This window comes from Cibotium barometz, chromosome 41 (genome assembly GCF_041138505.1).
Source record: "Cibotium barometz isolate CiBa-2024 chromosome 41, ASM4113850v1, whole genome shotgun sequence".
In the NCBI taxonomy this organism is placed as follows: domain Eukaryota; kingdom Viridiplantae; phylum Streptophyta; class Polypodiopsida; order Cyatheales; family Cibotiaceae; genus Cibotium; species Cibotium barometz.
The window spans coordinates 20,749,067-20,762,475 of record NC_141086.1 but is presented as its reverse complement, the minus strand read 5'-3'; the positions used below and the strand labels follow the sequence as shown (position 1 = coordinate 20,762,475).

General features: G+C 39.9%; 1 protein-coding gene across 1 annotated transcript; it reads right to left on the bottom strand.

Moving 5' to 3' along the window:
* Positions 1 to 97: 97 nt before the first annotated feature.
* LOC147614764 (protein TOPLESS-like) lies at positions 98 to 2,718 on the bottom strand. Its single transcript, XM_086779769.1, has 10 exons — positions 2,608 to 2,718; positions 2,366 to 2,524; positions 2,101 to 2,275; positions 1,876 to 2,005; positions 1,657 to 1,778; positions 1,344 to 1,494; positions 1,141 to 1,250; positions 937 to 1,006; positions 721 to 794; positions 98 to 402 (listed from the first exon to the last, which is right to left on the bottom strand). Exons 2-10 carry the CDS (start codon positions 2,470 to 2,472, stop codon positions 196 to 198), a joined length of 1,146 nt encoding a protein of 381 aa, XP_086635895.1. The 5' UTR covers positions 2,473 to 2,524; positions 2,608 to 2,718; the 3' UTR covers positions 98 to 195.
* Positions 2,719 to 13,409: the final 10,691 nt, after the last annotated feature.

Here is a 13,409-nt window from a genome sequence, read left to right as displayed (position 1 = left end):
GAAATGCAAGTGATCAGGCACAACCCTACCGCCCCCATACCCTAGAGGCTAGAGTAGATTAGGGACATGGGACCCTACCCCTTTCAGGGAATGCACCTAAGGTAAGCCTCATAAAAGGCCTTGCTCGTTAAATTGAAGTTATCTTATAAGACAAAAGGAAAGATAGTGACTAGACTAGGGTAGGACAATCATCAATCATAACAAGATTGCAAGTTTCATTTCTCTAATGTGTTTTGCTACACAAACATGCTGCTTAAGCCTTCGTTTTGCAAAGGCAGACCAGAAAACATGAGGTGAACTACAAACCTTAATAGACTTGTCATCCCCACATGTGATGATGCAGAGCTGTTTATTGGGATGAGAGAAGGCCAGGTCATTCACGCCACCCACATGTGCATCGATCTGCAAGAACAGACAGGTTGAAGTATGTGATCTCAGTCAAATATGTATCAATGTTACTTCATTCAACTCCCAGAATAATAACTGTATATGCATTTAACCCCATATGCAAGCATGCCAAAGAAGGGTGCACGGTCTTTGAGAGGGAAACAGCTACTTGTTAGCCACATAACACCACTAACCCCATAGATTTTTCATTGCAAATACTAATCGCAAACCTCACCTTCCACTCAGTGAGCATGGTATGAACAAACATCACATCCTGTAATTATTGATGCGCCATGACCCTACTTATAAAAAACAATCAAGCTTCAAACACACCTCAAGATGTGGGCGAAGATCAGTACCCCCCGTATAGGAATAAACATGAACAACATGTTTTGAAAATGCAACACCTGCAAGATTGATTTAGATGAATAGGGCATCCTTTGGAACCAGTTTTAGGACTGCTGTGGCACAAGGGCACATACTACCACCACCAGTAAAACAAACACGACTATACAATACTTGCTTCTTTGATGATAAAGGATTCCTTACCCAGCAAATTCCCATCTGGACTCCACATGCATCTGTTCACAGAAACTGCAGGGTCCTCGACCATTGTAGCCTGTCATACAACACATTATATTAGAACCTTCCCAGCATCTCATGCAACTAGTTGAATTCAAATCAATATTTGGGTTATGGCTTAGCAAGCATCCGGGCTGTGGCACAGCTATAAATGGCGAGAGTGACTCGTACCTGCATGGGCATTGAGCACACAGTGAGATCCCAGACTTTGAAGGTTCTATGAGCTAGCCGATCTCTTGTGCCAACATCCCAAACGGCAATGTCACCCACATTCGTACCGACTGTTGTGAGAATACATGAAAACGTTTAGTTGTAAACAATGGTCGGAATCACCTTTAAACCCCCTCACAAACGTGAGATGATGAAAACCATACCAAGCAGTATTGTCTGCTGCACTGGGTGAAAATCCATGCTCATCACACATGAGCCTTGATTCAAAGTTCTAACAGCTGTCTTTGGCAGATCTTCAGAAGAATACATGCTAGTAGACTGATGCATCAATACTGGTCCAACAGGATAGTTGACCTGTGACAGTTAGAAACTCACTGAGCCCGATTAGACTACAGGCTAAGCCTGAAACATTGTTTATATGATCCTCTCAAGAGACATTCTGGCCACACTTTTTTACGGCCTACTCAAGGTGCTATCATATATCCAGCACAAATAGAAAGCAGCAGTAAATCAGACCTCCTCCATTGCTTGACCAACAGGGCGTGATCTCTTCATAATGTGCTCAGAATCCCCAGATTGGTAATCAACAGCAGTCGAATTGTTTGGCGGGGTCCTGGGTCGTTTCAGAAGAGCAGCAGCTGCAGAGAGTAGGCAAAAACCACAAGTCAAGTATATCACAGTCCTATGTGATGAAAACAATTTCATTTACTATTACTAATGACTTCCTCCTATTACCTCCTAGGTTGGGAAGAGCTCCAAGGGCAGCAGGTCCCGCACCCACAGCAACATTAGGAGCTGGAGCGTTGCTGTTTGCCATCCAGCCAGTCAAGGCACTTGCAGCAGGAGATGCAGTTGGAGGGAATGGCTGCATATCAAAAAAGAACAAAATGCATCTGCTAAAAATGCAAGTTCTTGAACCCAAAGCAAGTGTGTGCATAAATGGACCTTCAAAACACTTACATTGTGCGTGAGGGGAGGAAAAGCTCCAGCTTTTGGTAGTGCTCCAACGAGCGGGTTATTTGCAGGAGGCGGTGCACGAGCCCCGTTTGGAGGCCCACAGCTATGGTCTACAAAAAGGGTCTTGATGTCTGGATTAGGCCGAGGATTCTTGCACAATTGATGTTGCCAGTTCAGGCTGCAAGTAACATACCGTGCAATCTGAAATAAGCAACAGGCATTCTAACAGGCTTTCCACAGTGCCTATATGAGGGGGTTGAATGATTACCTCTGGTTAATTAAGGTCCTCAGGCGCGAAGCCTTCAGGGCAGGAAATGCAAGTTTGTCGCGAAATAAGGGATTGGCCTCAATAAGCTTCTTAAGCTCTAGAAGCATGATGCCTCGTGTAGACTTGGTATCTCCGTATTTGGAGAGCTGCTCATTCTCCCTGTGAGCTATCGAAAAGTCAGAACTTGAGGACAAAGGCACAAATACCTGTGCAGACATTAAACTAAAACAGAGTCTTATCACCTGAAATTTTCCAAGGTCAGTAGCTGAGTGATCTCCTTGTACAATTCCTCATTGAAGGATGCAAAAATCTTGAGGTCTTTCACAAGAATGTCAACAGCCTTTCCCCTATCTTGTCTGAGACGGAAAACAGGGGTATGTAAGTGCAGGCACGTAAGTCTTCATCTTTACTATGAAATCTTTAGTAAGAAAAAACCGACAAATTGTTGAATCTGAGCAAATTAAATCTACCAGGTTCTATGTTTGGTGCAACGGCGTATGCGCATGTCTCTACAGATCACAGACAATGCGCACCTTAGAAATCTTCCGCTTAATCAACACCAATAACCACAGGCCCCGCTGCCATTATATTATTAACCTTGGCCAATAATGTAAAAACCTAAACTAAGGAGCTTTATTAAGCTTAGTTAGCCAGCTTTATTAACCTGCACAAAGATAGAGAAAGGGGGAAGCGGCGTCCAAAAGGAAGGAGGGAGTAGTAAAGAGAGAGCATCATTAAGTGAGATGTTTCTTTATTGCTTCTCTCTTTTACAGCAACTAATTTAAAACACTTCACTTCAAATTTAAAAAATGTTAAATAGAGTGTGGAGCAAAAAAAGAACTTTAAAGTGTGGGGCCAGAAAACACTACTAGATTTGAACCCTCTACCTAGACCCCAACAAAATTACGTCATACCAGTAGAATAGTACCCTACTTCTAAAGTTTTGTGAATAAAAACACTCCTTATTTTATTTTTCCCAGGCACAATTGTAATACCCCTCCTTTCTTTTTAAAACTGTAAGTGAGATTTATATTAAAACCCATCCTTTTGAACGCACGTGCTACACCTACACGTCTATAAGGTGGAGGCCCCGGGCACAATGGTGGAATATTTGGGATTCACCTAATAAGGTATATTTGCTTGTTGGTCTTGAGCCTTCTATGATAGGGATTGTGTTTTGTACCCACCTCAGGCGATACTTCCTTCATGTCTATGTATTTCCATGCAAAGCAATTACTTCCTTCATGTCTATGTATTTCCATGCAAAGAAATCATTGAATTCTCTTAGCAATTCTAGTAGTTCCTTTTCCACATTTGGGAGTTATATCCTTAGGAATGATCAATTGTTTGGGGTCCTCCCCATATTTTGCTAAGTCTACCTTTCCTTAACTTCAGCAGGTCCATCATATGAAATTCCTTCTTGCCCTTCCTTAGTGCTGGGCTCTAAGGTGAATAACTATTTGTTCACCCACTATATATGATTTATAATGCTAAGGGAATGTTCTTAAATCCATTTACATCATCCTCATTTTCCTTGTTTTGGGCCAAAATCCTCTTAGCCTCCCAATCTACTTCTGCCAAGTCTTTGTTTCTTTGATGCCTTTCTGATCTAGAAAGTTACACCTCAACTTTTTCTGCAGATTGGGGTCTCTCTTGTGTCTTAATATGGACAATAATCTTTTTTTTTGGGGTTCTTTGCCCAATCCTTGAAAAACTCCTCATGCACCATTGTAGCCTCAAGATATATTAATTGTGCATCTATCCATTGGCTTCATAACATGTTGCTACACCTAGCTTCATAGCACTTTTTCCTTAGCCATTTTCTAATGTGCTTTGTTTTTGGTGATGATTCATTATCAGATCTTGTTGACAACGTTGTTTTTGAACCATTAGCAATAGTCCCAACCCTTATCACCAAGACAGAAGTCAAAGTAACTTGCTTCATTGAGTCCAAATCCATGTACCTAGTTCCCCAACTAGGGAGTACCATTGATTGTTGACAACACATGCATCTAGTTTTCACAAAAATCTAGAGGCAAAACACTGACGGAGCAAGCATGGACCAAGCGAGAACATATACACTCATACATTCTCTTTAGTTCTAGCCAACATTGCCTCATGAAATAAATGGTGAATAGCCTTAACATCAATGTGGATAGTGTATAGACCACACTCAACATGACCTGCATCTAACATTGTAGACACCATCTCTCATCTTATATAATGTATACTTGAATGATTATAATCCCTCTCAAAATAAGTAAGCAAGTTTAACAATCTATATTCCCATGCCAATCAAATTATGATAACTTAGAATTAAAATCCAATAAAACAATCCACCACCAAAATAAATAAGTAAGCAAGTTTAACAATCTATATTCCCATGCCAATCAAATTACGATAGCTTAGAATTAAAATCCAATAAAACAATACACCACCAAAATACATATCAATAGTTTCCAATAATATGTATGTAAATTCACTTCAAAAAAAGATAATTTCTAGTATACATCAATCATTATGCTTTAAATCCACAAATGGACATGGCACGGGACATTGGTCCCATGCAATGTAATCAAACTAAGGGTCGATGGACATATTCCTAGCCATGGAACCCACATATAACATGGAAGAACACTACATACAAATCAATGAAAGAAGAATATAAGAAAACATAATAGACAAGTATCATAAAAATCTAAAAAGTAGCATGACAAAAAGTCCACATAACTCATTGAGTCCAAGTTCTAATAGAGGGCATGGAGAGCAATACTAGTCGAAAGGGTTTCCTAGAGGTCTTATCACATCATCTTCATCCACTTCAAACACCACCACACTCTACACAAGAATAGGGGAGACTACAACCTCAATGATGTCGGCATCACTATTAAAAGAGTAGCACAGTCTACTTGAAGCCTAGAATGCTCTCAAAAGAGGATTTGTACCACACCCCATCTCCATAACAAGCCATGTGTGAGGGCATAAGAACTCAAGGTAGCACCGCACAAAGCTCATGCTTCTTTAAACACCACCTTGGACTTTAGAGAAGCTTCTCTCTGAAGAACAAGATCCTATACACCTATTACCATGATGCAAGAAGTGGGTCATGACATGATAAGAGGAGTCAAATCCCATGTCATCAAAACACTCCTTACTCTTGGCCACCCACCAAAGACGTGGACTATATCCCTTACTCTATAGTATGTTTAGCATAAAGAAGTCCACCTATTCGAATCAAATCTTAAAAATTGACCAAAGTATTGTAATAATTGGTAATGATTGCATCTCCACAAAAGACACACAAGTAGTTTAGGTTTGTAGCTCACCTTCATAAGCAATCCATGGGGACAGTGATGTGTATAAATGAAAAACTACCTCACACAACAATGCAACAAAAGATCTCCATGTCCTGTCTAATATCATTCCTCTCCACCCATGACCCAGAAGGACCTACAAGATATGTGAATTTTCATCATCTCCTCATGGATTCAATACCAAATAATACAACATCAACTAAACTTGAGAATAGTAAGAAATCAACAAAGATTTGACATGCTAGTAATAGTATAGTCTAAAAGGAAAGATTCTTGTGATCAGTCGTGCCACAAGATAGCATAGCATTTACCACACCCATCCCTAACGTGATCTTCAGTGAGCTTGTTGCCTCCATGCTCTCTCATAGCACACCCCATAGACAAATCTAGCAACACAAAATCACTGGTCCAATGGACTCAAGCACCGTGTCATTTAATGTCACTATCAACATGACACTATCAACATGACACAACGGTAAAAAAACTCATGAATTTTTCTAAACTTGGGATTTTCTTCCCAAGTGAAAATTCAAACCCCATGGTGATGTAACCACCAACAGAACATCCAAAGATATAAGGTGACCTCCCACATGGTTCATCCTCAAGACTAGCCAGAGGAATAAAGATACAATCAAGCGGTATGCAAAATGACATTCTAAGCCCTGACAAGACAACAACTCTACCATGTCAGGTTTACTTATATACCACAAGAGTAGACAATGTCATTAAGAAGATTATCACAAAATAATTAAAATCACTTGGCCCACCCAGCCAATATCAGCATCCAATGACTCATCCTCAACATGGTCACCTAATATGAAGACAACCTAGTCTAGGCTCATGTTTGCAACAATATTATTTCATAACTATGACCATTTGATAAAGAAAATAGATGGATAGCTACCATGGATCTGAAAAAAATGCTTAAACAACACAATATGTGAAGTCACTATAGATTGTCTACCTGAGTGGCCACCTCAATTTCCTCTACTACTCTCTACACTCGTCACATAAAATGTAGAGATGCATGGAATACTAAAAAACACATGCCAATGATAGTAAAATTAAACATGAAAACAAATGCCAACAACAACACATAGGAATATGTCCAAGGTATTTACCTCCATTCTCTAGTGTAGACAAATCATCCAATGAGTTATCATGGATAGGTTCGGTCTCCTTTTGAGAAATGTACTCATCCCGCTTTCTCACAATCCCTTTCCCTTTTGGCATATCCAACCAGAATGGGTAATTCACTTACTCATATACAATTAGTGTGCCCAAGGATGTAGGGTACATAAAAGCCTCTTTATTGGAATTCCCTATCCACCCCTTGATGAAATGGAAACTCCTCGATGACACTCTCACACTTTAGAAACAAAAGAAATCTACCTAGGAAACAAAATAAAAATCCCACAATATCATAATAGCAAAGCATCAGAAACACCAAAGCTATGTTTATAATCAATGAAATGTAGAATACCTCTAAAGAAGCGTATATATGTGACTGCATCAGGTAGTGATGATTCTGGATTTCCATTCATGTCTTTCACCCTAATCTTCCTCAAAGATGCATATAAATTTTTCAACCTTCCATCTTCACCTCCTCATAGTATGGTAGCACCAAAGTTCTGGAAGCCTCCACTAAATCATGAAGCCATCTGATTGGTTTACTTTTCAATCATCTCAAGAAATACTTCTCAAGAAAGCCAACTTAACAAAAAAATCAATTAGATAAATGACACATACAATAAATAGAATTGCAGTAAGGCATCCTTAAGCAATACTTAACAAAAAATAACAATTAGAAAAATGACACATACAACAAAAAGAATTGCACTAAGGTATCCTTAAGCATATAATAAATACTCATATCCAAAATGGATTTATGGATTTGGGGTTATACATTTACTTAAGGGATTTAAAGCCCTCCAACAAAGTCAACCACATTATCTTCTTTTTAATAGGCACCAATCAAGTTAAGATTCTCCAATTCAACCCATGAATCTTCCCCTGAAATTCAAGGGAGAAGATTTTTTCTCTCCTAGGGTAGGATTTATGATGTTGAAAATCTACAAAAAAGAAATCAATCTCAAATTCACATTAAAAAAACAACCATTATGTTATGTTAGTAGGGTGCCCACCTTTGTGATCCTATCTCCATTCTTTCGATCTCTTCATTGCCTGTATCTCCTTATCTATCATTTACATCTAGCTTTTTGGAAATTTGGGCCATCTTTGCATTGACCTCAAATAGATACTCCACCTTCAATTTAGACCATCTTTGCATTGACTTCAGATAGGTATTCCACCTTTAATTTACAAAGGAAAAGCCTATGGCAAACTATAATAACAAAAAACTCAACCTCAATTATAAAATTAATTCATAACTTTGATTCACTCATAGATATGGGACAAAAATTAGATTACATGGTACACCATCCTTGCCAAGTCATCCCTTGTTAAAGGGTACCACGTGTTGGTAGCCTTTTGACTCAATCTTCCTTTTAAGATCTAGAGTTCTAGCCTCATCATCGGGCTACTCCTTCAAATATCTGTTCATGTCACACTTGCATTTGTTAGATGAATTCACTAACACATCTTTCAAATTTGATAGGATCACACCATGTCACACTTGCATATGTTGGATGCATTCACTAGTACATCTTTCAAATTCAATAGGATCACACCTTGAAACGCAAGCATTTTCAACATAGATTAAAACAATAGCATTAAAAATTAGTGAATTTTTAAAAAAAGTAATGATGGAATTTAAATTGAGCAAAATATATGCTCATTCAACCAATAAGGAGGTCTCACCAGCTCTTTTGGGATGAATCAATGTGCACATAACTGTGATGTGCATATCCCTTGTCCATTTATAGCATTCTTGTTGAGATTCAAGTTTGATGTCAGCTTGTGCCAGTTGCACTATGTGCTGGCATGTTAGGTAGGAACATGTGTGAGACATAAATGGCCGTGCCCAAACAACTGGTCATAGTTGTGTGGACATTAGCTAGGGTTAGCAGTGTGGACACAACACATGGTGTGTGTTGTAGATTATGGATTATGGCTTTATGCATTGTGTGAGAAGGGAGATGGCTTCCCTCTATGGTTAGGGTTTGCAATATACAATAGGGTTTGCTCCTGTGTGTGTGTCTCCTCTCCCTCTACCTGTTTTTCATCATGGTATCATAGCCTGGTGCTCTCTATTAGGGTTTATGAGTGAGTGAGAGAAGAGGGAGAAGAAGTTGTGAAGAAATGCTGTGAAGCTTGGATCACACCGATTTTTATCAAATCTGAGAGCTTGGCCTACCAGGTAAGGACTACTAAACACCCTTGAGTGGATTGCAGGTGATTCAATCACAAACAAGGCAAATCAGGGTTGCCCAAAGCAAAAGAAAATTCTGGTTTTTGCAAACTTTCCATTGCAGCTTGAAAGCAGTGATGTATTGTGAAAATAGATGCAATCTGGCAAAGGAACATGTATGTGACAAGGATTAATGTATTGGCAACTCATGTGTAAGCCCTGCATTGAATTCAAGTATGATGGGAATATGCATGTCTGTGATGCTTGTCAGTTTGGAAAGCAAGCAAGGTTGCCATTTCCTAAAGAAGGCAACATGAGTAGCAGGCCACTTGAGATAGTGCATAGTGATGTATGGGGTCTTGCACAAAACCCATCCATTAAAGGCAGCTTGTATTATGTGACATTCATTGATGATTTCAACAAAATGACTTGGATTTACTTTCTTAGAGAGAAAAGTGAAGTGTTGGAAAAGTTTATGGACTTCCAAGCTTTTGCAGAAAAGAAATATGGTTCCTGGATAAAATGTTTGAGGATAGATGGAGGTGGTGAATACACCTCACATGCTTTTGAGAACTTCTTGAGAAAGCATGGCATAAGAAGGCAGTTAACTTGCACGTACACACCTCAGCAAAACGATGTTGCTGAGAGGAAGAATAGAGTCATTTATGATGTGGCTAGGGCAATGCTCAATGAAAAGAGTATGCCAGACTATTATTGGGCAGAAGCGTGTGCCACTGCGGTGTATGTACTTAATAAGACACCCATAGTAGCCATACATGGAAGTACGCCAGAGATGCGGCTTACAGGTTTTAGGCCAGACATTGGACATCTCAAAGTGTTTGGTTTCATAGCTTATGTACATGTGCCTGACGAGAGAAGGAAGAAGTTGGATCCTAAGGCAGAAAAGTGTGTGTTTGTTGGGTATGCATAGGATCGCAAGGCATATAAATGTTACAATCCACAAACTAGGCAAGTGGTTATCTCATGAGATGTGGTGTTTGATGAACTGGCTAGTTGGTACAAGGCAAAGGATGAGGGTGTCATTGATTCCATTGATGCTGATGTGCATGTGAACTTGCCACAAGCAAGTTCTATTTCTATGTCTGGGCCAGCAGAGTTTGAGAGTAGCACTATACGTCCATGGTCAGGATGCTTAAGACATCAGAGTGTGAGCATTGGGAGTAGTGATGTGGATAAAGGGAAAAAGAAGATTGAAGGAATTGGCATTACAGGTTATGAGTCATCAAGTTCAGAACGTTTGGATGAGGAACTTGGCATACCAATTTTACGCACACCTGTTGCAAGGCAGGATAGATATGTGTCTCCACATGCTAGAGTGACAGGTGTTTAGAGTGATCCACATGCATTGCGGAGATTCCAAAGGGTTAGGTATCCAATTAACAGGTTGGATATCGTGACTTTGCTATGCATTACGTATATATGACCTCTTTGGTGAAGCATGTGGAACCTACATGCTATATAGAAGCTATTGGGAAGTAGGTGTTGGAGAAGGCAATGGATGTTGAGATGGACGCATTGGTTCATAATGAAACATGGGATTTGGTTGCCTTACCACAAGGCAAAGATGTCATTGGTTGCCTTACCACAAGGCAAAGATGTCATTGGTTGCAAATGGGTTTACAAGGTGAAATGCAAGTCAGATGGTTCCATTGAGCGCCATAAAGCGTGGTTGGTAGCTAAGGGTTATGCACAAACCCAAGGCTTGGACTATGATAAAACATTCAGTCCAGTTGCAAAGATGGGAAGAGTGAGAGCAGTAATTGCTATGGCTGCAACAAATGGTTGAGAAATGCATCAAATGGATGTGAAAAATGCATTTCTAAATGGTGATCTACAAGAAGAAGTTTATATGGTATAGCCAGAAGGATATGTACACCCAAGGTATCCCATTCATGTATGCAGATTAAAGAAAGCATTATATGGTTTGAAGCAAGCATCTCGTGCTTGGAGTGATAAGATAAGCCGATATCTTATCTCCCTTGGATTTCAAGTTTCTTCAGCAGATTCTTCACTCTATGTGAACAAAACAGATCATGGGATTGTCTTACTTGTCATCTATGTGGATGACTTGATTGTCACAGGAGATCATGCTACAGATATTATGCATGTGAAGAAGGCATTGAGTGGGCAGTTTGACATGAAAGACTTGGGTGAATTGAGATATTTTCTTGGGATTGAAGTGATCAAAGACCATGCAGGTACATGGTTAGTGCAATGCCAATATGCATTGGATATGTTGGCAAAATATGGGATGACAGGGTGTAAGCCAATGAGTACACCTTTGGAGCAGAATGTAAAGCTACGGGCTGATTCTGGTGAAGAGTTGGATGATCCATCTATGTATAGAAAGATGGTTGGTAGTCTTATTTACATGACTATCACACGCCTGAATCTCAGTTATGCTGTGGGGCTAGTAAGCCAATTTATGCAGAGCCCTAGAAAACCTCATTTGGATGCAGTGAGACGCATTATGTGATATGTAAAGACCATTGCACAGTATGGTCTTTTTTATGAGCATGGTAAAGGCTTGGATGTACATGGCTACACAAACGCAAATTGGGCAGGTAGCTTATATGACAAGAGGTCTACAAGTGGTTATGCCTTTACATTTGGAAGTGCAGTGGGGAGTTGGAGTAGCAAGAAGCAACCTACTGTTACTTTATCTAGTACAGAGGCTGAATACAGGGGGCAGCCCCATTGCTACATGTGAAGGAGTATGGTTAAAGAGTCTTTTGGCTGATTTGGGTGAGCCTATTGTTGATGGCAAGGTTGTCATTCATTGTGACAACATGAGCAGCATACAGTTGGCCCCAAGAATCCAGTTTTTCATGCGCGGACCAAACACATAGAGGTCCACTATCATTTTGTCCCAAAGAGAAAGTGTTGGATGGTATAGTGGATTTGTAGTATGTGAAAGCAGGTGGCACATCTTTACAAAGACACTTAGCAGGGAGAAGTTTGAGTACTTCCGTACTATGTTGGGAGTACATGGGATAAGCTTGAGAGGGAGTGTTGAGAGCCTTGATAGCCCAAGCTCATCTACATCTTCATCTATGGCAGTACATCATGAGCTTGAGAGGGGCTGTTGAGATTCAAGCTCGATGTCAGCTTGTGCCAGTTGCACTATGTGCTGGCATGTTAGGTAGGAACATGTGTGAGACATAAATGACCGTGTCCAGCTGGTCATAGTTGTGTGGACATTAGCTAGGATTAGCAGTGTGTGGACACAACACATAGTGTGTGTTGTAGATTATGGATTATGGCTTTATGCATTGTGTGAGAAGGGAGATGGCTTCCCTCTATTTAGGGTTTGCAATATAACTACTTAAGGTGGTTGGATGTTGGTTATATAATGTTGTTTGAATTTTTTCTTTCTACATTCCCCTATGTGCTATAAGCAACTTTGGCCCACGTGCTACTTTGGCACTTCTCCCCTTAATGCTACTTTGGCTCTTAGGTGACGGATAAATTTCTAGCTTGGGTACATCTTCGGTCCCAAAGGCTAGATACAAACACTTTTTGTAGGAAGTAGGTTTTTTCACAACAAATTTTTGTTTGAGAGATTGGTAGTGAGATGAATTTTTGATGAGACTTTTGCGGCTCCTCTTTCTTCTTCATTGTAGCTTTTCTTATTACTTTCATTTTTGTTGCAAATTATTCTTTGTTTGTGCATACTTACGCTTGCATACTCATTTGGTTGCATCCTTTTCTCTTTCACACACATGCATTAGCATGCTCATTTAACCGCTTACAATGATCATATTCAGCTCATGGTCAGACAAAAAACTTTTGTGGGATTCAATGATGCCCAAGTTGATAAAGATGCAAAAGTACATAATGTGTATGAAAAGATTTTATGCATCCATGATGGTGTCAAAGGCATCCATGATGCTCATGTTGGTGAAGCCCAAGTACAAAATATGAGGCCCATATGAACAATCCCTTAATAAGGAGTTTTTGCACATGAGAATGGCCGTCAAGTTGTGTGTGTGTGTATATATATATATATATATATATATACACACACACACATATACATATATATATATAAATTGAATACAACCTTATCTCTTTTTGGTGGTCGTAAATCTGCGCAAGAGCTGGCCCATATGAAGGGCATAAATGCGAGCCCTTCTTTGTTTTGGAGTCTCTCCCTTCATAACTGGTAGAGCATACTTAGGTGGACCAGGCACTGTAGGGTGACTTTGCCGTATCAGTTAACTGTTGGACATTACTACGCTTTGGTATAATCAGGGGGAGAGGGCCATGTCTTTGCACATCCCCGAAGTCTCCCATGGCTACGAGAAGAGATCAGCATAGAAACAGTCGAGCTCCTGGCTTAAGTCGTGCTCAAAAGCAGAGATTCTCTCTCTCTCTCTCTCTCTCTCTCTCTCTCACA

Bases quoted from the DNA above. Each gene is read 5' to 3' on its own strand.
- LOC147614764 (XM_086779769.1), bottom strand. From the start codon at position 2,472: ATGCTTCTAGAGCTTAAGAAGCTTATTGAGGCCAATCCCTTATTTCGC. The intron at 1,251-1,343 runs GTATGGTTTTCA...TTCTCACAACAG, and splicing joins GCAGCAGACAATACTGCTTG to TCGGTACGAATGTGGGTGAC. The intron at 1,007-1,140 runs GTACGAGTCACT...GTTGTATGACAG, and splicing joins TGTGCTCAATGCCCATGCAG to GCTACAATGGTCGAGGACCC.